Genomic DNA, 27,998 nt, shown 5'->3' with positions numbered 1-27,998 from the left:
GGGTTTGTGGCCACACCCCTCAATGGAACATGTTTAACAGAGGCTGGAAGAGATGCTCCCCACTCTGGGGGTTACAAGGTTAGTAACCCCCAAAGTGATGCAACTGGCTGGCTTCCCAGAGCTGCCTGACAGGTGCACACATCCACCCAGCCAGAGCCCAGTTCAGAGGTGAAGAGACCTTCATCTTCTTGGCTTTGCCAAGTTTGCCCTGTCACAGGGGCTGAGGAGTTGGACAGAGTGAATCTCATCAGCTCTCACTTCCTCCTTAGCTTGAAAATTCTAATTTCAAATGTATGCACATTCTACCCCACTTCCTGCCCTGTTTTTCTAAGATTGAGTTTCTTCTATCAGGGAAACCCCAGTGTGCCACAACTTGTCAGCTCTGGGTGCCCTGTTCATTACCAGCCCCAAAGCATCCCTCCCTTTAACTAGCCTTAGCCTAGGGAGCAGGACTGGGAATGCTCACTGTCACCTGGGCCTGAACTTTGTTTGTAAGTCCAACTAGCCAGAGGCTCTGGGCTAAAAGGACTCGTGACCAGGCAGGTAAGACTGTTATCATCAAATCGGCTGCCTCATCTGCAGAGCCCAGGGCACAGTGAACACACAGGGGCCCTTCCTCAGCACTGCCTTTTGAGCAGGGCCCCAGGTGCCTGCAGGGCCCGGTGCCTGCATTGCTAGCCCTGCCTGTCCAATCCTCCCACACACGGGGACCTGCTCTGAGAACCTCAGGGCATCTTCAGAGCATCCCAGGTCTCCGAGTGCTACATGAGTGGAAGAACTTGTAACCTGGGTGCTTTTCACCCAGTATCAGGAAGGACAGGGTGCCACACATGGGCACAGGGCACGTCTTCCCCTCTCAGGGCTCTTTTCCCATGTTGTAGAATGTGTGAATGGACTTTGTGCCTCCACAATCCTGACCATGGGTACTTAGGGGAGAAGGTCACTAAACTGTTGGGAATGTTTAGCTTTTTCATTAGGGAAAATCAAAAACCTACCACTTCAGTAGTGGCCACCTGATAACATCACAAGGCCCTGGGTTTCTTCCTCACACAAGACCAGGACCAGGACCCTGTAGTCAGGGAGAGAGCTGAAGTGGGAGGAGGAAAACCCACCGGCAGCTCCCTCTGTGCTCCTACGCCCACCCCGTAATGTCTGTCAGTGTGAGTGACCTCCCAAGAGGACAAAAGATGCATGGGCCTCAGGGTCCCACTTTGCCTCAGTGGCCACTTTGCAGGCACTGCTGGGCCCATGAAGCAGCACCTGGCCTTGGCCTCTGTCCTCTGCTCTGACCAGAGCTGCCAGGCAGGCTTCTCAGTCCTGCTGGGATTCCAGGGGTAGTTGTGGAAACCGCTGGAAGTCAGGGAGCCAGCTGCTGGTTTCTGGAACAAGTAGAGAGAAGGGCCTGGGACATGAACAAGAGAGTTCACCTGGGGACCCTACACAGGGGACCCACAGCAGAGCCCTGTGGAGACCCAAGAATGGCAGGGACCTTTTCTGACCAGAACACGAGGCCACTGTGCGGCCCACTCTCAGTGACTAAGGCTCACGAGGAGCTGTTAAGTTAGGAAACCAAGTCCAGAGGGTCCCACTTCTTCTTTTCGTTCCGCATTTGATCACAGAGTTTTGTTAACAGGAAACTTCTCCCAGCACCTCTGGGAGTCCAAACCTAGAACTCCTGAACTATGTGCCAAGGGCCATTTTTCTTGGGGGCATTTTCTGGAATTATCCCTCCTCCTTCTCTGTGAAAGGTAAACCAGTTCTGAAAGGCAGGTCAGGGCATCCTTGCGGGAAGGGGAGCTCCGGGGCCTCCTGCCAGAACTGGGGAGACCCCCCATCCATCCCCAGGAGAGGCCTGGGCTGAGGTGGGAGGCAGGATGCGTCGCCCAAGGTCCCAAGGATCCAGGGCTGGGCAGCGCGTCCGGGGCACCCAGGGCCATGGAAAAGGAGTCAGGTTTGACAATCTGGAACTCAGAAAGGTCACCAAGCCAGGGTGGCTGTGGGCTGGTGGCTGCCGCGGTGGTCGGCCCTGGGGTCGGGCTTTGACCTTCCTCCAGAGAGTTCAGGCGCCCCGGGCCAGGGAGGGAGGTGCCGTTTGCGGGCCGGGAGGGGCGGGCCAGGGTCACCCGGGCGGGGCGGGCGTGGGGGGATCAGCCCCGCCCCGGAGGTGTGTCCGAGCCTGGCCACCGCCTTTAAGGGGCCTAGGGTGCCGGACGAGGCCGGAGCGGGCCGTCCCGGGGCGGGATCTGGAGCGGCACCTGGCGCAGTATCTTGGATCCGGAGCGGGATCCGGAGCAGGCCTCGGCGCGGGAGCCATGGAGTCGTCCGGGCCACTGGTGCTGCTCGTGCTGCTGGCGGGCGCAGCGCAGGCCGGCCTCCCCTTCCGCCGGAGCTGCTACCTGCTCCCACCGGGGAACCAGCTGCTACAGCTGGGACGCAGGTGGGCGCCGGCGGGGACGGGAGGCCGTGGGGGAGGGAAGGGATGGCCAAGTCCCCAAGCCTAGCGCGCTCGCCTGCCTTTTTGGAACCCTGCACCTTGGACCTTGGAACGTCAGATCCAGCCCCTTCGTTTGGGGGAGGGTCACTCCTGTTTCACATCCAGGGGCGCCCTGGTATTTGTGGGGTTGGACGAGTCGCACCTGTCCAGCCAGCCAGGCCAGCCTCACCCCGTGGCAGCCTTTCTCGAGGCGCGCTCTCCTTCCCTCCTCCACGCGCTGAGAGTGCGGAGCTCCCGCGTGAGGACACGAGTCCCACATCTCTCACCCGGTGGCTGCCGCGCTCACACCCACCCCCTCACTTTTTGGGAAAGGGAGAAGGGGCTAAGAAGGGCTGCCTTTGCCCAGGCCCCATGGGAGGGGAACTCTGGCTGCCCAATGAGAACCAGCGCTGATTTGGGGGTGTTGGTCTCTTCCCAGGACATACCCGCGGCCTCACGAGTATCTGTCCGCATCGCATCTGCCCAAGAGCTGGGACTGGCGCAATGTGAATGGCGTCAACTATGTCAGCATCACCAGGAACCAGCACATCCCTCAATATTGTGGCTCCTGCTGGGCCCATGCCAGCACCAGCGCCATGGCAGGTAGGTGGCAGACAGCGCCCCGGGTTCCAGGAGCCTGTGATTCTGCCCATTCTGCCCTGGGCAGGTGGTGCCTGCGCCTCTCCGGCCCTGAGGAGCTGGCCTTTGTCCTTTGCCCAACAGACCCAAGCTGCGTCATTCTGGAAATTTCCAACAGGACTGTCTGGGGTCTTTAGTTGACTGAAGCCCAGTGAGAAGTGTTTCCCAGGTGCCCCTTCTGCCCCAAAGGTTGTGACCTCAGCCGCTAGGCTAGAACCAGAAATGCAGAGTTATTGAACTCCCAGCCTGTATCTGGGGACACGGAAATGAAGCAGCCAGTATTTGAGATGAATGCTTGTCCTGGGCTCAGACTGTTGGGTGAGGCTGGCGGGCTGTGGCCCAAGGCCTCACCTGGTCGCTCCACCCAGCCTGGCACTTTTCTCATCTGGAGGTTAGACTTCTGCCTGCAGTTGAGGGAGGAAGGCTCACAGGAATGAGGGAGTGTGGGCGGCCACCCAGCCCCAGGGCCTGCCCCTTAGCATTTGGAAGGGACCCTGCCCTCTCCAGCCCTGGGGTCCCAGAAGTCTGGAATTCCCCTGACCAAGGGATTTACTCTGGCTGGGAGTTTGGTCCAAGCAGGGCTGGGTGCCATTGCGTCCTCCCCTGGCTTTGGTACTTCCCAGGGCAGGCCTGTTGTATACTATCTGTGTTGGAGGGATCCAATGGTGACCCTGCCACCTGTGGGGCTGGTGACACGCACTCTGCATCATCTCACGTAGACCTCCCAGCTGCCATGATTGCTCTCAATTTACAGATGAGGAAACAGAGGCTCTTTGCAGGGGGTCAGGAGACTTGGCCACAGTGTAGGTGACAGCTAAGATTTGAACCCAGAAGCCTGGGCTTTGGGCCAGGACCCCTGCTGGGCTCTGTCTTTTAAATGAGGGATTCCTGCTGGGGTCTGGACCCCAGGTGTGGCTGGCTTAGACTGTGGCATCTGGTGAAGTCTCCCGGTGGGCCAGCCCTGTCCCTCTTGGGGGCCTCAGGGGGTGACACCTTCAGACTGGGGTGGAGATGGAGAGTGCGGAGCCCAGGCCTTACCCATGGAAAGGTCTGGAGACCTTGGCCAGGCAGGGTATGGGCAGGCCTGGAGCTGGAGGCTGGGGTAAAGTCCTGGGGAGAGGGTGGGATGGCCCCACTGAGGAAGTGAAAGAGGCCTTTGAGGCCCAGTGGGAGGGTAGGGTGAGGGTGAGGAAAGACCAACTGGAAAGGGAAGCCTTGAATTATCTTCGAAAGGGAGTCAGGTGACAAGATTTATATCTGTCAAGGACTGCCACCGGGTTGGGAGGAAGTGGCTATAGTTGGCTTGCCTGCTGTCTGATGAGTGCCAGGTGCTGGCCCTGGGGTCAGCCCAGCGCATTTCGTGAGTGGACTCTTCCTCCTCTTTCTCCTTAAACCTCTGTCATCTCTGACCCTTGCTTCCTCTTTCACTGAGAAAAGAGAAGCCACCAGCAGGGGAATTCCACGGGGCCTGGCCCCTCTGCCAGCTAGCACAGCTGGCCCAGTGTGCCTTGCCTCCTGTCCCTGGGGACCAAGGGTCCTGCCCCTCACTGAGACTGTCCTCCTCCCTATCTACTTCCTCTTCTGAAACTGGGTAGGAGTGGCCAGTGCAGCCCAGGTCCCCTCCTGGGATTCTGCTTATTCTTAAGGGAGTAGGTCAGCCAGCCCTGAGTGGGGGCCATGCCAGCCCTCAGATGCCCCTCCGTGTGTGAGCGGCTGCCCAGTGCCCTCAGGGGCTGGGTTCCTGCTGCCTTCCCCACCTTGGACTTTGCCTACCCGCTCTGGGGCTCATATGGCTCCGTGGGTAGCACTTGTTCGCAGAGCTGCCCTCTGTCCCCTCCTCATGGGGTCAGGGACCGTGTCTCTCTTGACTCTGTTTCGGTGGGCACAGGTGGCGGAGTCATCCTTCTTGCAGGGCTGTACTGTGTCAGCAGCACTACCCTGGCTCTGCCCTTATGGTGTTTGCAGTCGGGGGTATGGGCAGATAGGACAGTGCCCCAGGAGGGTCAGGAAAGGCCTCTCCGAAGAGCAAGGGCTGAGCTGGGCCCTCTAAAAAGAGGTCAGCATCAGGGAGGGCCCTCCAGAGAGGGACACAGGCAGTGTGACAGGGGCATCCAGTCCTGGTGGGGGAAGCAGGTGGGCTGTGGGTGCTGACAGTGGTGCTAACTGTTGCAGATCGCATCAACATCAAGAGGAAGGGCGCGTGGCCCTCCGCCCTGCTGTCGGTGCAGCATGTCCTTGACTGCGGCAACGCCGGCTCCTGCGAGGGCGGAAACGACCTGCCAGTATGGGATTATGCCCACCGCCACGGCATCCCCGACGAGACCTGCAACAACTACCAGGCCAAGGACCAGGGTAGGCTGCTGCCCAGGCCCCACACTAGGGAAAGGTGGCCACCAGCCCCATGTGGAGCTGACCACATGTTCCTCACACTTGGCTGGGGTGCCTCAGGGAAGGGGGTGCATAGGGATTGCATCCCCCAAGAAGAGCTGGTGCCCCTGACCGCCAGGGGTGGTGTCCCCAGGCTAGCCTCCCTGCAGAAGCCCCCTCTGCCACCTTGACCATGTGGGGAGGGGAGCTGGAGCCCATCCTTGCCGAGAAGACCATCAAAACAGCCTGGCATGGGAATGTTCCTGATGGGCACTCATCATGCCTATGTCTTCAGCCTTGTGGGAGGGCCCTGGCAGAGGGGCCTGGATGTGGAATTTTGGTTCTGATATGTTGACATTTGGGGAATTTTATGAGCTATTATAGGGGGGAGGTGCAGGTGGGCTTTGTAGAGGGAAGAGTCAGTTTTCCAGGAATGTTGGTGGCAAGGCAGAGCTACAAGCTAGAAGCCAGAGGGCCCAGCTGGGAGGCAGCATCAGCCTGGTTCTACCCTGGCCATCCTGGACCTGGCCACACGCATGCACATGTGGCTGGAGCTGAGGGGGGTGCTATAGAGAACCAGTAGACCCCAGCTGGCCTGGGGTCCCTGTGGTTGGCACATTCTTTTCAGGCTATTCTCCTTGGAAACCAAAAAGAAAGAAAAGTTCAGACCCCAAACCCATAATTAGCAGTTTTCAGCCACCTGACTCTCAGCCTCCCTCTCAGCCCAAGCAGAGAGCTGGGGAAACTCAAAAGGTCATGTGAGACAGTGGGGAACAGGAAAGGAAGGGAGCCCTGTGCTTTGCCACCCCATGCCTCCTGCCATTCTAGAATGGTTGACTCCAGCACTTGTGCCTTCTGAGGTGGGAGAGGGTGCTCTACCCACCACCTCATGCTCGTGGACAGGGCTCCCTGAGCCTTACTGTTCAGCCAGAGAGAATTCTCCTGGACTGGTGGTGAGTCCTGTTGAAGTGGCAACCCCAGCAGGGGTCAGAGACCCAGAGGGGGAACAGATGACAAGGATGAGAGAAGGCCAGACTGCACTGGAACCAGGAGTCAGGTGGTCCCTGGGGCCACCGCCCCTCCATCCCAGACTGGCTTGTGCAGTCAAGGCCAGACCCCATGGGGCCACCTAGCCTGACAGAGCCCCTCAGAAGCTGATTGTTTGCAATAGTCTTTCCTTTGTAGTAGGGGCAAAGGGAGCCATAGAGCCGTCATTTTCCTGTTGTGCTGGACATTGGGCCTTTGGTGTCTAAGAACAAATTCAGTCAACAATTTAATCCTCTTTACTGTCCTGGGGGGTAAGCATTTGTAACTGAAACAGAAATAGGCGCCTCAGAAGCAGTAGAAGGTGGCTGAGGGTGGCTGGTGGGCTGGGATGTGCCCAAAGTGAGAACATGTGAGCGACTGAGTCTTGCAGAGCTAAGAGCTGCACTTTTTCTTTTCCTTTAGTTTTTCTGAAGCCTAATTCTTGATACCTCTCAAACCAAAAACAAGAGCATACTTTTTATTTTAACTAAACGTATTGGGCTATTTATTCGCTAGCCAGCAATAGAATCATCTTATGTGCTAATAATTTGATTATGCTCAATTTTCAACTATAAAGTATTATGAAAATGTCCTTCTCCCAGCCTTTATGAGGAAAAAAGGCTAACTTTTGAGCACCTACTATGTGCTAATTAATGTCTGTCTTTTCTTTTTTGCCAAGGCCTGGGTGGGGGCTTTTTATAACTCCGTTGCAGCTGAAGCATAATTAAACAGCATCTAGCAGCAACATGGTCTGTGTTATTAGCTAATGGATGGTACGTTAAGTGAGAAGTGGAGAGTGGATCTGGGCGTGCTTGTTCCTACGCTAATGAGGAGACAGTCTCTTGCTGACTTTTCTTGCTGTCCCCTAGAGTGTGACAAGTTTAACCAATGTGGGACATGCACTGAATTCAAACAGTGCCATGCCATCCAGAACTACACCCTCTGGAAAGTGGGCGACTATGGCTCCCTCTCTGGGAGGGAGAAGATGATGGCAGAAATCTATGCAAATGGACCCATCAGGTGAGGAGCCCCACCCGGGAGGCCGTGCCAGTGTGCGCACAGGTGCACGTGGATTTCCACCCCTCTGGCCAACTTCATTCACTGGGCTTAAGACATAGCTGCCACATCATTTCACTTCTAAGAACTTCAGTTTTCTCACAAGTAAAACCAATAACCAATAACTGAGCTAATACATAATCTGCCCATAGTGAGTGTTGTGGTGCTGGTGGGCTGTTTCCACAAGGAAGACATGATGTAACAATTTGCTTGCCCAATTCGCCCAGAATCATCTGATACCCATTATCTGTGTCAGTAATATAAGACTGTTTCTAACAAAGGTAGATTCCATTTAGAGCAGTAATTATTTTTAACTGTTTGCCCACAGCTGTGGCATAATGGCCACAGAAAAGATGGTCAGCTACACCGGAGGCATCTATGCTGAGTACCAAGAGAACCCTGAAATAAACCATGTCGTTTCTGTGGCTGGGTGGGGTATCAGCGATGGGACTGAATACTGGATCGTCCGGAATTCATGGGGTGAACCATGGGTAAGATGTTTTTGCTCTCTTCAGGTCATAAGAATTGATATTTCTCTCATTTGAATGGCTCTGTTGACCTTCAGCTAAAAGCAGAAGGGTTGTTTGCTCCAGCTCAGTCTCAGCCGTGGCACAAGTGACTTTTGGTGCTACATCCTTTGTTGCAAACTGTTGCTCTGTGCACTGTGGGGTGTTCAGCAGCAATCCTGGCCCTTCTTCCCACTAGACACCCCTACCCAACCTCCCATGTAACCAACCCAAACTCTCAACGTTGCCAGAGCTTCCTGGAGAAACCACTGGTCAAGCAGCACTGGAGAGGCTGCAAGTTCACTGCCTCCTTCCTGCACAACTGCCCCACTTTCTCCTGTCACGGCCTTGGGCTCCCGTGGCAAAACCATGTAGGAGAAAGTAATTTTGAGTTGAGTTAAATCCACTGCCACAGTCTTAATTTTTGAGTCTTAGTATTAGCCATTAATATCTAAGACATAGACATTTAACTATTACAAAATGGGGTGGTGGGTGGTGGTTAATGTGAAAGTGATGAAATGCCCGTTTTCTTTACTAAATGTCACAAATGGGATATGACTAGGTAGGTAAGTCATTAGGTCTAGTGTCAACATTTTTTGTTACATTAATTAGCTTTTGGCATAGAGGGCCCTTATGTTAAATGTTAACCAAGTGAAATGATTCACAAAAGGTATTTCCAAGTAGCGGTCATCGGAAGGGTACAGTGTGGCTGCCCATCCTCCAAGGCTGGGCTGAGGGGTTGGAAGCAAACGGCAGGGTCTGTGTACTGAGAGAAGGGAGGAACTGCGCGCCTGTGACCATCTCACTTCTACCCACAGGGTGAGAAAGGCTGGATGAAGATAGTGACCAGCACCTACAAGGAAGGGCAGGGCGCCAGCTACAACCTTGCTATCGAGAACACGTGTACATTTGGGGATCCCATCGTTTAAGGTGATGTCCCTGGAAAGACAAGTGTTTTCAGAAATGATATCATGAACCACGACCAGAGGGGATCCTAAAGTTATGTCCACCAGGCTGGCTGAAAGGAACTGAGAGACTGGGCACGGGGCACCTGAGGACAGGGGGTCCTGCCTGAAACGGGAGGCCTTGAACACTGTACAATGACTGCTGCCGGCCACCTGCTGAGGAAGTATCCACAGCACAGGAACCCTCAGACCTCAGCCTTCAGAGGAGGGTTTGGTATCTTGCCATTTAAAAGGTAAAAGAGTTCAGATGGAGCACCAGTTCTTATGTCTCTTTGGAATCAGTGGGAGAGGGGAGACTGTCCATGTGCTGAATAAAAGACCCGGCTTTTAGACACTGGACTATGCCTGAATGAGCCTCATTCACACACAAAAATAACAGCATCAGCACCTACAACCCATCAGAAGCCTTTTAAAAATTTATTGTTCTTAGCAAATTAAAATAATAATGGAACCAACTAACAGATTCTTGTGAGAAAACTCAGGTCACCTTTGAAAGTGGTTTGGCAGAAGGTGTCACTTTCTGAGTCCCCACCAGCTGGGTCCACCCTGAGAGGTCACAGAGCCCAGTTCCTCCAACAAGATTCAGGGGCAGTACTGGGCTTACACAGAGAGGCTGCTCATAGTAGCAGCTTTCTCCCTTATGATGCTAAAACTGTCCTTTTTAAAACAGCTACCCGCCTCCTCCCAGCAGAACCCATTTCCAAGATGCTAACTCTTAAAACAACAGCTTCTGGGAAAGGTTTTTCCACAACTCATCTGGAATGTTCTGCTTCAGCTCGGCAGGATGCTCCAAATTAGTTCATCATGATGAAGTTAGATTTGCAATGAGCTTTAAGAGAAGGAAAACAGGTATCAAGTTAGAAGTAGGAGGTAAAAAATGACATTTACTGCTGTAGCAAAGGTACTTATATCAGCCTTACCTATGAATTCTGTCACAGGGTCATGTTCACCTTCTGTCTTAATGGTGCCTGCGATGCTATCATTTTCCAAGATCGGGAGGAAAAGCTGTACAAAGTCAGAGGTGTAGGGAGGAGCGATAACATCCAGCACCTGCGGGGACAGCACGGGGTCACCTGCCACACAGCCTGTGGGGGTGCTGCACAATGTTCTGGGGAAATGCAATCAGTTGAGAGAAAACACACCCCCAGCCCCCAGCTTCCCTAGTGACACCACCAGTGTCCAACTAAGATACTTAGGGTGGCAATGTAGGTAAAACACATAATATAGTTCCTGCAGGTGGTTGGTAAACTGGCATGTTATTGACATCACCAAGATTATCAGAAAGCACAGTTCTCAGAGTTCAGTACAAAATGAACTAAATCAAGCAAAAAGGGCAGTGCTAGCGTCAACAGTGTGAAACATGAAACCAACAGTGCATTGCTGACCTCAGTGACAAAATAGCGAATGAGTGAAATGTCAGTGTCCAGCTTCTCCAGACACTTTCGGATGTAACTGACAACAGGAAGTACATAACCTCGACTCAGCAGGTGAACCATCCTGTCCAGCAGGGTCTTCTTCAACTCTAGCTATGGAAGAGGGCAGAGGGGCTGGTTAGGACGGCCTCCACCCCCAGACCCCCGAGAAGCCACAGGGCTGCTGCTCACCTGCTCCATCACGTCCAGCTGGGAGTGCTCAGTCTCAAAGAGCTTAACAAGCAGCTGGAGGACCTGGGGATGCAGGAGCTGGTGGCAGGTGCTGATCTACAAACATGTCACAGAAAGGCTCGCTGAGCAGTGCGGTCAGGACACAGAGAACCACCGTCACTGTCAACAGCTGCCAGACAGCTTACTGCTGACAGGGTCAATCCTGGACCCTTAACCAGGGCCTGCCAGCTTTTGTGCATGCCCCATCCTTCCACTAACACTTGGTAAAAACTGAGAAATCTATGTAGTCAATGAAACATGATCCTTAGAAAGGAAAATCCTCATTTAGGAGAGAAATTACTATTTTTGAAAAGAGTATCCTCTGAACTCCCTGAGCAGACGCAATGGAAGTGCCAAAATAAACAGCCTTTCCGCCCCTCACCTCGTCCAGCAGCGCCAGGTGCACTGGTGTGTGGTCCGTCTGCAGCTGGAAGTACCTTGGCTCCGATACAGTCCAGTCGACCCATTTCAGCACACCCATTGCCACCACTGGAAACCTGCCGGCAGAAAGGCACAGGGCTTCCCTTGAGAAGATACCAAGATACTCTAGGAAAGCATTAAGGGTTGGGAAGTTTAAATGAACTCAAAGCCCCATCAATCCACCCTGCACCACACTCTGCCAGGGCCGCTTGTTCGCATTCTGACGAGACTCGCAGTGTGAGGAGCAGAATTCAGTTAGTTCTCAGCTCACTGCAAACCATTTTCCTAACTTAAAGGAAAGGAGCATTAATGTCAAACAGTGAGTTTGGTGGACTGAGTTAAAGTTTACCTTTATGTAGCAAACCCTTTCTTCATCCCTAGTACAAATTAACAGGGGAAAGATTTAGATACCTAGGAGGACACACTCGTTCTAGGACACATCTATTTATATAATTAGCATAATCACAAACCATTTCTATCCAAGCAGTGTTTTGTTAGGATAACTTTTACTACAAAATAGACACATTTCATAAAATCAATTTCTTTACTTAGTCTAATTTGTGAGGATTTACAGAACAGACTTCTGGCAAATAAACACCTGAAAATCACTCATGCTGCTAAAATTGTTTAAAATTCTCTACATACTTTTTTTTTTTTTTTTGTAGAGACAGAGTCTCACTTTATGGCCCTTGGTAGGGTGCTATGGCATCATACAGCTCACAGCAACCTCCAACTCCTGGGCTTACGCGATTCTCTTGCCTCAGCCTCCCAACTGGGGAGACATTTGGACATTTGGACATTTTGGACACTAGGTGCCTGGCACTACAGGCGCCCGCCACAACGCCCAGCTATTTTTTGGTTGCAGTTCAGCCGGGGCCGGGTTTGAACCCGCCACCCTCGGTATATGCGGCCGGCGCCTTACCGACTGAGCCACAGGCGCCGCCCTCTACATACATTTTTCAAAAAAGAAATGAATAAGTATCTCAAAAGATTTTATTATTTGAGCCTTTACAATGAAAATTCAAACCACCTCCTCCCCAAAGAATTAAGTTTAGAAATGTTTCAGTCTGCTCACCTAATACACTGGTAAAGTGTACTCAATTCTGCCACTAGTTCGGAGGCCCCTTTGTTCTCATTGCAACACAAATTGTGAACAGTTTCAACAGCTTTTGATGTTGACTTCAGCTCATCTTTATTGATGCTCACTCGCTTGTTCTGAAAAGACATAGTTGACAGATCCTAACGGAGCACACATCCACCCTACCAGGGTATTCTGGTATCTGCCACTTCTCTCAGCAAATCACTTCCCCTATTTCTCAAGTTGAAAGTTAATTTAATTGTCAGACTCTACAGTCACACAGTGTATAGAAACTCAAAACCAATGAGACTGTTGTGTGTAGCTTATGGAAATTAGTTTCATTTCTTTAGTCACACTTCAATTACAGTTTGCAGAATAGTGTTTTGATGCAAAGCACATTTTCTTGAGATGTTTAGCATTGTCACTATTTTATGCACAAACAATAGAAAAGACATTTTGGACACTAGACAGGCTCAAGATTTCTTGTAAGAAAATTCCCAAATAATACCAAAGCAGGAGGACACTAGTCTCCTAAAAGTCCACACATTCTCAGAACAGATAGTACCTTACCTTTTTCCAGGTCTCAACCACACTTGCTGCGTAAGCCAAGATGTGGATGTATTTGTGCTTGTGGTCCTGGTTAATCCTAGCCCCTGGTTTAAAGAGTGACTGCATGAACAGGTCTAGGAAGGCTGGCACCCGGATCTGTGGAGACACACGAGGCACAGGGTGGCCGGAACTGGGCAGACTCACTCATGTACACCCTGCAGGGCTCTAGAGGCAACAGGGGCTCTAACGTGTTTCAAGGCTCAGTGTGATAAGGAAGGACCAGGAAAAGGAATGGAAACATCTCAACAGGAATCTGCATTCACTGACTTAAGAGAATCAGACAGACAGACTTTCCAAAGCAACCCATCCAGTCAGCACTGGGGGCATCCCATCTTACTAACAGGAGAAACTTACCAGTTCCACAGGGGGAGGGTCCATGCTTGTGAACATCTTGAAGAGCACAGTGATGTCAGCAGGGTTCAGGGCCCCTTTGGATAACATGGCCCCGAGGGCCTGACAGGCCCGGGGGTAGGAGGCGGCTGTGCCTAAGGCTAGTGTGATCTGACTGGCATCGTGACCTCTTGATGGGAAAAACCACATATCTGATCATTAACAAGGCAGCATTTTCTTCTTTTTCTTATTTACATTTAATGCTTTGGATTGTTTGGATCCCTTTGTTTTCCATGTTTCTGTCATTCATTGGTATACTGACTGACCCATGAAAATAACATTTAGAGCAAACTAGATAATAATTCAAATATTCCTGGCTGACTCTATAAAAGGAATCACAAACTTTTTAAGTACCTTATTAAGAGTCTATTAGTAGTAGAAAATAAAGCTATTAAGAGCTCATTTTGTTCTGTAAGACACACAGACAATGTAACAATCGGATTCCTGAATAGCAACTTCAGGACTGCCACAGCTATAAACGAGCCCCCAGCTAAGAAAGCACTGGTCCTAAACCACAGACTGACAATAACCCAGGACTTCACAAAACAGCCATCAAAGCAACACTGCAGAGACCAGGCCCTCCACGTGTTCACGACAACTTTGGTTGTCCAGCTCTACCAGATCAAAGGAAGTTTGCTTATGTGTCAAAACACAAGGGGCTAGAAGCCTTGGCTATGGAACAAGGATCATGGGAGGGATTTTGAGGGGAGCACAGGGGGAGAGGATGAACAGAAACAGGGCCTCACTTTTCCTGTGCAAAGCGCTGCACCTCCTGAGCAATCCTGCGCACGGCAGAGCCCCCCTGCTCCTCCTGGGCCAGCACGGACATCATGGCCTGGGCAAACAGGTACGTGTGCTCCCCGTGACACACCATCTTCTGCAAGAAGAGAGGGGCTGTGTCACTGCCACAGCACTGACAAGTGCACCAGGGCCAAACGTCAGCAGCTCTGAGGCAGGGATGTCACCCCAGAAGGTGCCCTCTGAAATGGAGGATCTTTGAAGCAGCGCCATGAACATTTTTAAAGATCACTAATTAAATTTTTTTTAGAGAAGTTCAAAGCACAGTGAGTATATTCTTTTTTTTTCTCTTTTCCTTGATCAACATAATTTAAGTGTGCTGCAGAAGTTTAACTATAGGTTCAAGTGTGCCAGGACATAGAAAAAGCTGAAGAACACTACCCTAATGCCCTACAGCAGCGGTTCTCACCCTGTTGGTCACAACCCACAGGAACTGTATTAAAGGGCGGCGGCATTAGGAAGGTTGAGAACCACTGCCCTACAAGAAAGGCGCCATTAGTGCTTGAAGGTACAAGACCCAGACAGCCCCTTCAGGTGTGAAATTCACACAGTAGGGCACTTACAGCAAACTCAGGGAGATTTTTTTCCAGGTTTTCTTCTCCTCCATCTAAAATTGTAGCTAGAGAGGTCCGAAGTACTCTAGAAAACACTTCCAGCTGCTGGCATGCTGTGGACACGCTGGTTATCTCCCCTTGGTACCCTGCATCAGAAATTAGCTGCCACACAAAAATTAGTCAGTGAGTCAGCACGTGACCACCTTCCACAGAAAGCTGGCTTCCCAGTATCCCAGCCAACAAGCAAGCACCAGCCTCAGATGGTCCACACCTTTACTCTGATGCCCACTTTGCTCCCGCCTAGGTTTGTGACCCAGGTTACCCACTGCTCCTCGGGCTATTCACTTGGGCAAGGGAGGAGATCAACCAGACATGGTTAAAAGCTCCACACAGAACACAACAAACTCTATGAAAATGTCCCTTTTTTTTTTTTTTTTTTTTTTTTGTAGAGACAGAGTTTCACTTTATGGCCCTAGGTAGAGTGCCATGGCATCACATAGCTCACAGCAACCTCCAACTCCTGGGCTTAAGCGATTCTCTTGCCTCAGCCTCCCAAGTAGCTGGGACTACAGGTGCCCACCACAACACCCGGCTATTTTTTGGTTGCAGTTCGGCCGGGGCCGGGTTTGAACCCTCCACCCTCGGTATATGGGGCCGGCACCTTACCGACTGAGCCACAGGTGCCGCCCGAAAATGTCCCTTTTAAATTATAAAATAGTCAGTGTTGATCCAAAAGCAAAGATACAAATTTTATGCTTTTCTTATCTCGCTAAGCCTTACTATAAAGGGAAACAATGAAGACCTTCACCAAAAAAAGCAAATATGAATTTTCAAAGGACGAACAGATCACCAAACAACCAAAAGTAACCCTTGTTCATACACACTTTAATCTTTTCTCTAATTCTAATACTCTTCCTACCTTCACAGTAAAGTTAAGCATCAAACAGTCTGGATGGGCTTCAGCCAGTTTATAAAAAAGATCTCTCCACGTAGTATGAGCGATCATTTGTTCAAGCCAGGCTGGAGTCTGCCAACAAATAAACAAACAAAAAAAAACTAGCTTTAGCTCAAGTGAAGATTAAATTTATAAACAATCACAGAATATCCGTGCTGGAAGAGTCACCATGAGGGTGCAGCTCCCGAGGAAACAGACCCAGAGCTGGTCATGGCCTCGCAACTGGCTGAGTAGCTAAGGAGGGCCCCTGGATGTCCACTCAGAGCATTCAGAGGGTCTGACTTAACCCAAGAGGCACTTCCCAGAAGACACTCAGGAGCCAGTGAGAAGTATGGCAGGGTCACTTCACACACACAAGCAGCTCATACTATAGCACCTGCATGCCCTTGGGCCTTGGCAAAAGAGAAAGAGGTCATTTAAAAGGTACAGATGATTTGGCCCATCGCCATGTGTAATGGCCTTGAAAATGTGTCCCTCATCTCTCTTCCTGTAAGACTGATGGCCTTGGGAGCTGCGCTCTGTACCTGTCATCCCGTTTGTGCCAAGGCCAGGCTCCCCATGGCTTCCCCCAGCCACTGACTCAGCATAGCAGGGCCTCTAAAGCAGCCTGTCGAGGGGACTTGGACTCCCAGGATGGGTACCTATGACTTGAAGACTCCCCATTGACATGGCAGAAACTTTCCCCACTAACCTTCCTTTCTTCTTGCTCTCAAGGGTCAGACCCGCATCCTGGCTCCTCCAGCCCTTACCCATCTTCCCATACAGCTATCTCCTCCATAATCACTCGCACATCTAGTCTTGGCATGTGCTTCTTGGAGGACCCAATTGAACACACAGCAAACCACTCCAAGAGCTGTGGTCCAGCGTCAGCTTGAGATGGCAAACAGGTGAGAACCTACTGTCCCTCCTCTCCACCCAGCACCTGTGTTCCTCTTGTGTGAACACATCTTATTTCACTGAGTGTAAAGGGCAGCTCTGACTCTATGCAACTTCAGTCTCACACTCTGATTTAGTACCCAAGTCTTACAATACTTATGTAACACTTCACTGTACACAAGGAATTAGAAAAACATCCTAGGAACCGACACCACACAAAAAGAAATAATTTCTCACCTCTCCCTCTTCAGTAAAAATAGAATCTGCTTTGCGGGGGTCAAAATGTTTGATCAATAAACTTTTCAAGTGATTTTCGACAGTTTCCTGAACCTGCACTGGCTCAACACCTGAAAGAAAACAAAAGCAAGTAGAACAATGGCAATCTCTCAAATTCAATGCACTGCTTTAGAAAAAAGCCAAAGTCTCCATGTGAACCACGTATCACAGAATTGTTTCTAATCACTTGCAAAATTTTTTGAAACTCTTAAAAACAGTCATTAATGACATTCAGTATTAAGACTCCAAAAGGAGCCCAGAGTGGAGCACACAAGGACGGTCCACCCCATCCACGTGGCAGGAGGGCAACATCCGTAAGATCTCACTCACTTGAAAAAAGACAAACGGCCAAAACAGACGGGCAGGTGGAAAACACATCCCTGCCCAGCAGAAGGGAGCAGATGCCGGTCAGGAGAGACACACTTCTGTCTAAGCGCCCTGACAGCACTTACTTCAGTGATGTCATCTCTACCCAGTTCAGTGGATTTACAGTAAGGCTCTACTTTTATCATATTAGCTAAAAGCCATAATCACCACCAATCCTAATTATGCATCATTTACTACTTGCTATGATGGACATCTTGAAAATGACATACTGAACATATACTGTATAATCCTATAATTCTACAACATGGTAGGGAAAATAGCTCAATGAGAAGCACGTTTGCAGGCTATCAGAAAACCTCAATTATTGAATCAAAGGTAAGAGTCAAACAGATAAAACTGAGTAAGAAGTTCAGTTCTTACTTATATGACTCTTAAAAACCAGGAAAACAAAGAAGGCATTTCCAATTATCTGTATTACAATGATCCAAAGGAGCATTTAAAAAGTGGGGATGGGGGAGTGACTAGCCAGGACAGGGGCCACCCACAAAGCACCTGTCTGAATAAGCCACTCGGCCAGCAGGTTCACAGTCTGGGCCACAGCAGTGTAGTTCTCGGATAAGAGCTGGATAACATTCTCTGGAGACCCTCCTGCCTGAAAATACCTAGGGAAAGTGACAAAGCAGCAATTACACCAGAAGGAACAATGGTGCGCCTGGGTGGACAAGGAGGGAAGGAGGAAGGTAATTAGGCTTTCAGATTTTTAAAGGGGCTGAGGAAACCCTCGAAGCCTTTCGTCCCAGTGTCACGCTGTTCTTACTTCATGTCTCATCTTCTGGGTCTATCACTAAACGTTCTCTGACTTGCCCTACTCTCCTCCCAGGACCAAGACCTTTCTCACATACCTCTTCAGAGTGTTGAAGATGGAGGGCTCCATGATATAATCCCGGGTAGAAAACTTATGCAGGCATTCTTGCTGGACCTCGGCATCATCCTCTCCTTCTCCTGAATCATCCTCTTGCTGTTGGTAAATGCCAAGAGCCATGACTTTTTCATGAATATAAATATCCTATAATCTCACTTTAAATCTCTACAATGCTGTCCATTACAGAAGTATTCTACACACACCATTTCATGTGGTGGCTGTGACACTATCATGAAGTGGCTGGACAAGTAGTGAGCAGTTGAGGACATGGGACCCAGGAGCACAGTGGGCCTGAACTGCAACTCCACTTGAGCGTCCATTTTCTCCTCTGCTAAACAAAGATAATAATAGCACCTGTTCCCTGTGGCTGTTATGAAGATTCCATGAGCTAATTTTTATAATACCTAAACATAATGCCTAGCCTTTCATAAGAGTTCCATATATACTATTATTGTTTTCACTATTATTTCATATATGACATTTAATGCTTTCCCACAAAGACTAACAAACTGATTCAGAAAGGCATCAATTTACCAGTTGAAAGTAAAGATCACTAACTGCCTTAAATCTGCTTCCTGGCTAGATTCTGGCCTCAGTTCTGTGCAGGAGCTGAGGGTGAAGAAGGCTTCTTCACTTGCTGATGGCTACATGATGGCAATGGCCTGGGCCACCCCAAGGGCTGTCCAGTGTTAACGCTATCATCCACCTAACAAGCAGAGGCCTTTGGAATGCTTACTCTGTATTGAGCACTATGCTCATCATCACCTAGGGAGCCTGAGAAAATATAATACAAGACATGGCTTTTTCCCTGGAAGAATTTCACAAACTAGTAGGTGAGACCAACCTCCACACCACTGACTCTAACCTAAGACAGTCAAAGCTGCTGGATGAGCAAACTATGGTCCAAGGCTGAATCCAGTCTTCTCCAGCTTTTGTAAATAGTTTTATTAAAACACAGCCACACCTATTCTTTTAAGTACTGTCTATTATTGCCTTTCCCCCATAAGGCAGAGAGAGTTGAGTAGTGTGACAGAGACATGCACAGCCTAAAATATTTACTATCTGACCCTTTACAGAAAAGTCTGCCCACTCCTGATCTGGAATAACATTCTGAAAGCAGTGCTTTGGGAGCAGAAGGAGCCCAGTGACTTCACAGTGAAGATCACGGAGTCTTCGCTCAGACCACATTTGTATAGGAGCCTTGAGCACAAGAGCAAAGGAAGGCTAGATTTCACCCTGATGCTGGTTCTGATGAGTACTCTACCCTGGGCTTTCACCTCATCTACCACACCTTAAGTCATGCCATCTGCCTGCTTACAAATCTAGTGGTTAGCCTAGATTGACCACTATCTCCCCACCCAATGTATGTACTCAACAGTCTATTCCATTCCATTCAGACATCTTCCAAGTACTCCAAGTTCCCTAGGTCCAAAACTGACCTCATCTCTCTGAAAACAGATTTTCTTCCTACAATCCACGTTTTAGTAAAAAAAAATTCATCATTCAGCTGTTACCCAGAAACCTCACAGTCATCCCCACTTTCTGCTCCCTCACCCTACCCACCACATCCCATCAGGAAGAAACATTATTCTAACTCCCACTGAGTATTCTATGTGGCCCTTCTTTCCACAGTTGCCACTACTCTTCCTCGTTTTTTACATCTTTGCTGTAGCATTATCCCAGGAATGCCTTGGTCTCATTCCTTCCTTTCCATCATCTTTCACAGATACCACAGTGATCTCCCTAAGCCACAAATCAGCATCCTCTACTGCAGTGTTTTTCAACCTTTTATCTAATGGCACACCTGAACCTATAGTTAAAACTTCCTAGGCACACTTAAATTATGGTGCTCAAAAAAAGGAGTTAAAAAAAAAAAAAAGAATATACTTACTGTGCTTTGAACATCTTTAGAAAATAATTTAATTAATTCTCTTTATAAATATTTTCGTGGCACACCTGAGAGCCTCTCAGGCACCCCAGTGTGCCTGAGCACCCTAGCTGAGAATCACTGCTCTGCTGCCTAGAGTTTCCCGTCTCACTCAGGAAGAAACATCTAAGCTCTAGCTGGTGCTTTACATGTTCACCTGTCCAGTATCACCTCCTACTGCTCCCCACTCACCTGCAGCCAGATAAATCAATTCCCATTTCTGTAGCTCTTGGTTTCTATCATGTGGACTTAAAATCACAGTAGCTTCCTTACACATTCTCCCAAATCCATGTTACATGGAATCAAGGTAAAAGAATTTGAGTTACCAACTATCTTTCAAAATCCAGCTCATACCACCCTTCCACCATCTTTCCTAATTTTCTGTACATCTCCCAGCAGAGTCGCAGTTAGAATGAACATGATAGGAACATCTGGCCCACCCCCTCATCAATGACAGCCCACCCAGGTCAATGTGCTGAATTAGAATCATGATTAAAATTCTCCAAACATGAGACTCCCCAACCCATCAGTGGGGTCTAGGCCTAACTACATAAGCTGGGGGAAGTAACTCGAATGCTCAGTCTTTAAAATGAAGTCATTGACTAGATGGTCCCTTTAGATATATATGCTTGCATTCTAACACTTTATGACTCAAAGGCTCAATATGAAAAGCACCCACCCACCCTTGAGCTAATTAAGACCCCTCCCATCTGGAATACTACAGGTGGTCAGAAGTTTGATGAAGTGGCAATGGAGATAAAAGACAGGAGTCTGGATCCTCCTTCCTTCCTTCATTAATTAGTTTCATGACCCACGGCAGGTCACTGAGTCTTTTTGTCTCACTTTCTTCATTTACAAAATGAGCAGAGTAACACCCAACGCAAAATCTTGAGCATGGAAAGCAGTAACGCATAAAGCACCTGGCCTGGCCTCTGAATTAGCTATATCTAACTCTTTATCCCCTCCACTCTAGGCCTCCAAAGGTGTGGAATGATCCAATATGCAAATCTACTCATGTCACTCCTGCTCCAAAACTCCTGAACAGGCAGGCTATCCTGCTCAGCTCTTTCCAAGGCCAGCAGAGCCTGCTCCCTACGGACCTCCTGCCATTGAGTCCACCTACCAACTACCCACATGGCATCCTACCTTTGCATCACACTTCATCCTTTAATTCCATCAAAATAACGGTTTGGTATTTACCAAACATTCCTAACTTTGATTCCTGTTAAAAATGCAAGTTCCCAGGCCCCCCTTCAGACCTCAGGGGAGGAACCTGAGAAGCTATATTTCAATCCTGCTTCTCAGGTGATTTTTAAGATTGGAATAAGGCGGGGACACCCCAGCCAAAACAAACTAGGGCTCTCTGCTCTGGCTTTCCAATACCTGTCTTCAGGGGTCAACATAATGATCCCTCCTGGGCTCTCTCACTCCAAACCCTGGAAGGTCAAGGCCAGAAAATCTTGTCATTTAGCCCAAAGGTAGATGAAGTCAGCCCAAACTGCTGAAAAGAGTGTGGTTTACAAGAGAAGAAAACACGTGTAGGAGTGAGCAAAGTTTTACATTCCCACAGTGATGCCGCCTAAAGTTTTTGAACTCTACTTTTGTCTAATACTGTGTGGTTCCTGGCCCCATCGTCCACCTTAGAGTTTGTGTCCCACCTCGCCATGGGGGCAGGAAGTACCACTGCCCAGCACTGAACCTGACCCACGGCCAGTGGCCAACATAGGTCTCAGAGCCTACACGGGGGCTTCCGTCTCTCGCCCCCGCCGGTCATCCTGCAGACCAGAAGGCAGAGGCCCAGGGCGCCCTGCTGCCCGGCCCTGGGTGGGTCGTGGGAGCCCGCCGGGGGCCAGACGGGGCGGGTTGTGCTGGAACCACACCGGGACCGCGGGGGGCCGGGCGCGCGCTCACACCCCCCGAATTCCCGCGACCCAGCGCCGCGAGGCTCGAGGGGAGCGCGGGCGGCACCAGCGGCGGAAACGAGCGATCTTCGTCGAGGGGCACCCGGTACCCCCACTCACCTGGCCGCCATCTGCCTCATCGCCCCACTCGGCCGCGGTCCCGAAGTAGTCCTCGTCCATGATGGCTGCCGGCGCGGGGCCCGCCATTCTCTCCCGCGAGCGAGCGCAGCGCAAGCGCGCGTCAAGAATGAGTAGACCGGCGCACGCGCGGCTGTGGCCCCGCCCCACCGGAGGCCAGAGCTTCGGCTGAGGAGGTGGGGCCTGGGGAAGGGGCGTGGCCTGAAGGAAGGGGCGGGACAAAGGGACCAAGGGAACGCCCCTGGTCGCTCGCTTGGAAGTGGGCGGGGAGAAAGTGACAGCCTGATGAAAAATAACAAAAAGTTTTGAGCAGGGTTAACACTGTCAGCTCTGGATGCCTTGAAAGGTAATGCCCATGCCCCTATGGGAAGAGCATTAGAGAAAAAAGCTCTAGAATGTTGATGACACATATGCAGGGCGCTTTCATGCACCCCTTTCATTTCATTCGACAAATGTTTATGGAGTCTGGCACAGTGCTACTCCCTAGAGCTCACTAGTGAACAAATTGGACATGGTCCTTGCACTGATGGAGCCTGCATTCTACTGAGGGAGCTGAAGAAGAAACAAATGAAATGACCATGACAGAGCTAGTATTCTTTGATAACAGGAGAGACCTTGGGGCTGAGCGTCATATGATGAGAAGGTCAAGCAGCTAAAACCCAGGAGGGGCGGGCGCGGTGGCTCACGCCTCTAACCCAGCATTATGGGAGGCTGAAGCAGATGGATCTCCTGTGCTCTCAAGTTCGAGACCAACCTGAGGAAGAGCGAGACCCCGTCTCTAAAAATAGCCGGGCATTGTGGCAGGAGCCTGTAGTCCCAGCTACTTAGGAGGCTGAGGCAAGAAAATCACTTGAGCCCAGCAGTCTGAGGTTGCTGTGAGCTATGATGCCGTGGCACTCTACTGAGGGTGACACAGTGAGACTCTGTCTCAAAAAATAATAATAAAATAAATAAAACCCAGGAGGAACATTTTCAAGGATGGGAACTGCCAGGGCAAAGGTTTGGCATGTGACCCTGGGACAGAAAGGCCGCGACGGCTAGTCCCTGGCAAACCAAAGAGAAATCCAGGTGAGATGCACCAAGCAGGCAGGGCCACGTCTTGGTAGGGACTCAGGTCTTTATTAAGGGAGGGTTATTTGTGAGAATTTCATGCAAAAACCTATACCAAGGACTGAGCACAGAACTTGCACACGCTAGGTGCTCAGCAAATGTCAGTAATTATGAGGAAGATGAAACCTTTGGATTTTTTGGTTTGTTTGCTTTGACGGGGTGACAGAACATATCTGGGTTTTCAAAGCCATTTCCCATAGCTGAGGGGGTGTTACAGAGGGGAGGTGAGAAATTAAGAGGCTTCTTGTGTGGAGGGGGGAGAAGAGGCTTCTTTCGTGAGAGTTAAGGGAGCCAAGCAGGGGCTTGGGCAGCTGCTGTGAGATTGGGGTAGAATGCAGAGGCAGCAGCTGCCTTGTGAGGAGGGGGCAAGGGTACAAAAGCCCGGGTACAGATCGATGGCTCACTGCAGAGACAGAGAACCCAGGAAGGGGACAGGTTTCTGCCAGGGAAGATAGAGAGTTCACATAGGGACATGCTGAATTAGAGGTGTCAACGGACCATCCATGTGTCCATATCTTGCAGGTGGTTGGAGGGGGAAGTCTGCAGCTCTGGATTCAACGGATCAAGCTCCAGCTTCTATTCGCAAGATTAAAGGGTATTAAGTTAATGAGTATCCTGCTGTTGGCATGTTTCAGGGCTCATTTTCATTTGCTTTCTCAAAATGTTGGAGAGAATTGATGGCTGTTAAACTCCTGCTACCTTTCCTTCTGGACTTTTAAAACAATTAGTGCCTGACTTGAAAGCAGGCAAATTGGCGGCGCCTGTGGCTCAGTGAGCAGGGCGCCGGCCCCATATACCGAGGGTGGCGGGTTCAAACCCAGCCCCGGCCGAACTGCAACAACAAAAAAATAGCCGGGCATTGTGGTGGGCGCCTGTAGTCCCAGCTACTTGGGAGGCTGAGGCAGGAGAATCGCCTAAGCCCAGGAGTTGGAGGTTGCTGTGAGCTGTGTGACGCCACGGCACTCTACCGAGGGCAATAAAGTGAGACTCTGTCTCTACAAAAAAGAAAAAAAAGAAAGCAGGCAAATTAATATATGTATAACTAAATGTGCCTACAGAATCGGGGACTATTTAACTCACCTCTCCCTCAACGAAAAGGTTAGCTAATCCATTTAATAATAAATAGATTTACAGGCCCAGCGTGGTGGCTCATGCCTATAATCCTAGCACTCTGGGAGGCCGAGGTGGGTGGATTTCCCTGAGCTCAGAGGTTCGAGACCAACCTGAGCCAGAGTGAGACCCCCCATCTCTATTAAAAAAAAAAAAAAAAAGCTGGCCGTTGTGGCGGGGGCCTGTAGTCCCAGCTACTTGGGAGGCTGAAGCAAGAGACTTAAGCCCAAGAGTAGGAGGTTGCTGTGAGCTGTGATGCCACAGCACTGTACTGAGGGCCACAAAGTGAGACTGTGTCTAAATAAGTAAATAAATAAATAAGAAAACAAATATAAAGAAACTTCAAACTAAGACAATTGAAAGCCAATTGAAAGCAAAATTCAAAAATAAATAAATAGATTAACAAACAGCTAGTAATACAGACATTACATTCAGTCTATAAATTGAAATGATTAGAATATCCGAGTCTGTGTATCTTCTCTCCTGACATATTGTTGACCTGTTGTTTTAGAAAAGCCACGTCTGGATTGCCTAAATTAGCTTGCATTACTTAAAGTAACTCCTAAAGTCATTTAAGATTTTTTTTGTTTAAGAAAAATTCTGGTGGAGAATTTCCATGGAAATGAGAAATTGGTTTCACTTTAATGCATTCAAGTAATGTTTATTGAATGCTCCTTGTTGTCGCCTAGTAGGCGACATAAAACTGAACGCTGCTGAGACAAAACTGAACCAGACACACAGTTGGTCTACTGCTAATGGCTGAGAAAAAGAAAAGAGAAGCTGTCTCTGATGATAAGAAAAGCACGGGGACCTCAGAGAGGCCAAGGAAAGCCTCTCCACGGAAATGATGTTTGAACTGAGACCTAAGAACTTGCATTTGGAGGACAAAGAGGTAAAGCACAGTGGAGAAGATAAAAGATGAAAGTGAAAGAAAATGACTGGAGTGCAGACAAAGGAAGGAGAAAGAGGCCAGAGTGACCAGACAGGGAAGGAGGAGCCCGATGACTTAGAAATGTGTCCAGGGTGGGGACTTTACCTCCTGGGTAATGGGTCACCATGGGAAGCTTTTAAACACAAGAGTGATGTGTGATCAGATACAGATTTTCAGCTTGTTCTGGCTGTTCTTTGGTGAAAGGATCTGAGAGGAGCAAAGCAGGAGCTGGGAGACCAGTTAGGATGCTGCTGAAACATCCAAGTGAGACTTGACGGTAACCAAGATGACGGCAGGCACGAGGATGGACTGAGCCCATTTGAGAGAGGGTTAGCAGGCTGGACAGATGACAGCTGGAAGTGTCTTACCCAGAGAGTGTATAATAAATGTCCCAATTCTTAAAATTTTTATCTTCTAAGCAGATTTCAACCCGCCCCATCTGTCTTTTGTCTCCTTCATGCCAGTGCCACTATTTCTCCTCTAATGTCCAAAAAGACACTTCTCTAATTCTATTTGATCTCTGAACAGTCACTGGCTGACCCAGATGACAGCTCCACCCTTCTTGAAACACAGCACGGTCACGCCTCTGTACCCGCCGGGCCGCGCTGCTTTTCTTACTGCCTCATCAGCTGTCTCTTCCCAGACTCATTCCCGTTTGTCCTCCAGCTTGCTCTCCAGATATAGCAGTTCCTCAGGACTTGGATCGGGATCTCTTTCTCTCCTTCCACTCTCTTCCTAGGGAACCTCATTTAGCACACATTTTTGAAACCATTTGTATGAGGAGAACTCTCAAATTTGTATCTCCAGCCCTCCTGTCTTCTCTGATCGCAGGCTTGTGTACTTGACCGACCCCACTGCCTGTGGAATTCATGTGAAGTTTCCCGTGAGCATCTCAGCATCTCCAAATGTGATCTTGACCTCTCATAACATGGGTCTCTCATCTCCACAGTTACTAATACCAGACACCTGGGAATCATCCCTAACTTCTCTTCCCCCTCCACTCCTATCCAATCCAAAGGCAAAGCCTCCATCAATCTACTGGAAAAGTCCACTTCAAATCTTTCTGCTTGTTTCTCTCCGTCAGCCATCACTTTAGTCCAGGCTCCTGCCAGCTCTCACCTGGGCAACCACAATAGCCTCAAATTGATCTGACTCATCTTTCCTTACTCTACTGTGGTTCATGCTCCAAGCAGCAGCAGGATGGGTTGCAAAATATATCTACAAAGCTTTTTTATACTCTTCTTTTCAAGAAGTGGAGCTTAATTTCCCTCTTCTTGAGTATGGGCTGAATTTAGTAATTTACTTCTACAGAATAAAGTAAAGTAGTGACAGTGGGGGGCTTCGTGGACCAGGACACACTCAGATCACTTGCTTTGCAGGGATCCAGATGTCAAGTTGAGAGCATCCCTGTGGAGAAACCCAACGTAAGGAACTGAGGCCTCCCACAACAACTAAACGAGTGAGTTTGGAGGTAGATCCTCCACTGCAGGTCAAGTTCTACCTGACAGCTTGTTTGCAACTTATAAGAGACCCTGAGTCAAAACCACCTGACTAAGCTCCTTCCAAATTTCCTACAGAAATGACAACGTAATAAATGTGTGTTGTTTCAAGCAGAATAATTTGGTGTAATTTCTTATGCAGCAATATTTAATGTGAGTATCCAAAGTGCTTATTTATGTATGTATATTTGAGACAAAATCTCACTCTGTCTTCCTGGGTGGCATCAGCCTAGCTCACAGCAACCTTAAACTCTTGGGCTTGAGCAATCCTTTTGCCTTGGACTCCCGAGTAGCTGGGACAGGTGCCTGCCCTCACTCTCAGCTAGTTTTTTATTTTTCTTAGAGATGGGGTCTAGCTCTTGCTCAGGCTGGTCTTGAACTCCTGAGCTCAAGCAATCCACTCCCGTTGGCTTCCCGGAGTGCTGGGATGACGGGCGTGAGCCACTGCTCCCCCCCACCCCACCCCCCGCAAAAGTGCTCTTTAAAACACCAATCAGATCATGTCCTTCATCGCAGTGGCTTCTGGTTTCATCTGTAAATAACAAACCATTTTCTCGTATCTTCCATGACAACAGAGTGAGGTTGACAAATTCTGTCCCCCAAAAGTAGCAACGATGCCGGACAAAACCTGCAAAAATAGCCCCATTGCAGGCCTCTGGAAATAGACCAAAGGCATACCACAAACTAAGAAGCATTTATTTATTTTTTATTTTTTATTAAGTCAAATACATATATGTATTCATGCATATGTGGGGTACGATGTGCTGATTTTTATTTTATACAATCTGACGTGGTTAGATCAAACCAATCAACACAGCTTTCACCTCATTTACTTGGTTATTGTGCCAAGACATCTATGTTCTACACTTGGCAGATGTGACTTGTACCTTGTCATATTCTCCATAGGTGTGGTCCCGCCTTTTACCCTCTCTCTGTCAAACCTACCCCCTCCCCTCCTTTCATCCTGGGCTATAGTTGTGTTCTGTCTTTCATAAGAAAGTGTGAGTAAATATAACTAGGTTTCATAGAAGTATTTATTAATGGAAATTACTAAATATCAAGTAAGAACAGTATGAATCTGTGATATATTATCCTATACATGTTCCCATTGTTTTTTGTTTGTCTGTCTGTTTATTTGTTTTTTCCCCTTAGTAGCTCCCAAGTAGCTGGGAGTACAGATACTGGCTGCAATGCCCAGCTAGTTCTTAGAGCTTTGTTTGTTTGTTTTTTCTATTTTTAGTAGAGTTGGGGTCTCATTCTTACTCAGGCTGGTCTCAAACTCCTGAGTTCAAGCAATCCACCTTCAGCCTCCCAGAGTACTAAGATCATAGGCGTGAGCCACTGTGACCAGCATCTGTTCCTTTTTTTTTGAGCCAGACTCTCACTCTGTTGCACAAGCTAGAGTGCTGTAGCATCATAGCTCACAGCAACCTCAAACTTGTGCTTAAGTGATTCTCTTGCCTCAGCCTCCCAAATACTGGGACTACAGGCACCCACCACAA

General features: G+C 49.2%; 2 protein-coding genes across 3 annotated transcripts; one reads left to right on the top strand and one right to left on the bottom strand.

Annotated features, from left to right (window-relative positions):
* The first annotated feature begins 1,859 nt into the window (after positions 1-1,859).
* On the top strand, positions 1,860-9,371 carry CTSZ (cathepsin Z). The gene is made up of 6 exons (XM_053573640.1): positions 1,860-2,437; positions 2,913-3,076; positions 5,285-5,464; positions 7,375-7,525; positions 7,890-8,052; positions 8,886-9,371. Exons 1-6 carry the CDS (start codon positions 1,875-1,877, stop codon positions 8,994-8,996), a joined length of 1,332 nt encoding a protein of 443 aa, XP_053429615.1. The 5' UTR covers positions 1,860-1,874; the 3' UTR covers positions 8,997-9,371.
* A 49-nt stretch (positions 9,372-9,420) lies between these two features.
* On the bottom strand, positions 9,421-21,971 carry NELFCD (negative elongation factor complex member C/D). Of its 2 annotated transcripts, none has more exons than XR_008376460.1 (15): positions 21,829-21,971; positions 17,861-17,976; positions 17,511-17,620; positions 16,593-16,702; positions 15,444-15,551; positions 14,534-14,686; positions 13,919-14,049; positions 13,137-13,302; positions 12,744-12,878; positions 12,171-12,310; positions 11,058-11,172; positions 10,637-10,732; positions 10,507-10,558; positions 9,953-10,082; positions 9,421-9,861 (listed from the first exon to the last, which is right to left on the bottom strand). XR_008376460.1 is itself a non-coding variant. In XM_053573639.1 (15 exons), exons 1-15 carry the CDS (start codon positions 21,913-21,915, stop codon positions 9,827-9,829), a joined length of 1,773 nt encoding a protein of 590 aa, XP_053429614.1. In that variant the 5' UTR covers positions 21,916-21,971; the 3' UTR covers positions 9,428-9,826. The 2 variants fall into 2 exon arrangements, 1 of the variants encoding a protein (XP_053429614.1); XM_053573639.1 differs by having other exon boundaries at positions 9,428-9,861; positions 10,418-10,558.
* Positions 21,972-27,998: the final 6,027 nt, after the last annotated feature.

The sequence above is a fragment of the Nycticebus coucang genome, chromosome 21 (genome assembly GCF_027406575.1).
Source record: "Nycticebus coucang isolate mNycCou1 chromosome 21, mNycCou1.pri, whole genome shotgun sequence".
Classification (NCBI taxonomy): domain Eukaryota; kingdom Metazoa; phylum Chordata; class Mammalia; order Primates; family Lorisidae; genus Nycticebus; species Nycticebus coucang.
The sequence above is the reverse complement of the archived record's forward strand: the minus strand, read 5'-3'. Positions and strand labels throughout refer to the sequence as shown.

What these genes read in the sequence shown, in the direction of transcription:
- CTSZ (XM_053573640.1), top strand. Translation starts at nt 1,875, where the DNA reads ATGCGTCGCCCAAGGTCCCAAGGATCCAGGGCTGGGCAGCGCGTCCGG. An exon ending in CTACCAGGCCAAGGACCAGG is followed by an intron (nt 5,465 to 7,374) that starts GTAGGCTGCTGC and finishes GCTGTCCCCTAG; the next exon opens with AGTGTGACAAGTTTAACCAA. An exon ending in TATGCAAATGGACCCATCAG is followed by an intron (nt 7,526 to 7,889) that starts GTGAGGAGCCCC and finishes GTTTGCCCACAG; the next exon opens with CTGTGGCATAATGGCCACAG.
- NELFCD (XM_053573639.1), bottom strand. Translation starts at nt 21,915, where the DNA reads ATGGCGGGCCCCGCGCCGGCAGCCATCATGGACGAGGACTACTTCGGG. An exon ending in ACACTTTACCAGTGTATTAG is followed by an intron (nt 11,173 to 12,170) that starts GTGAGCAGACTG and finishes TTCTGCCGGCAG; the next exon opens with GTTTCCAGTGGTGGCAATGG. An exon ending in TTCGCTATTTTGTCACTGAG is followed by an intron (nt 10,083 to 10,417) that starts GTCAGCAATGCA and finishes CTGTCCCCGCAG; the next exon opens with GTGCTGGATGTTATCGCTCC.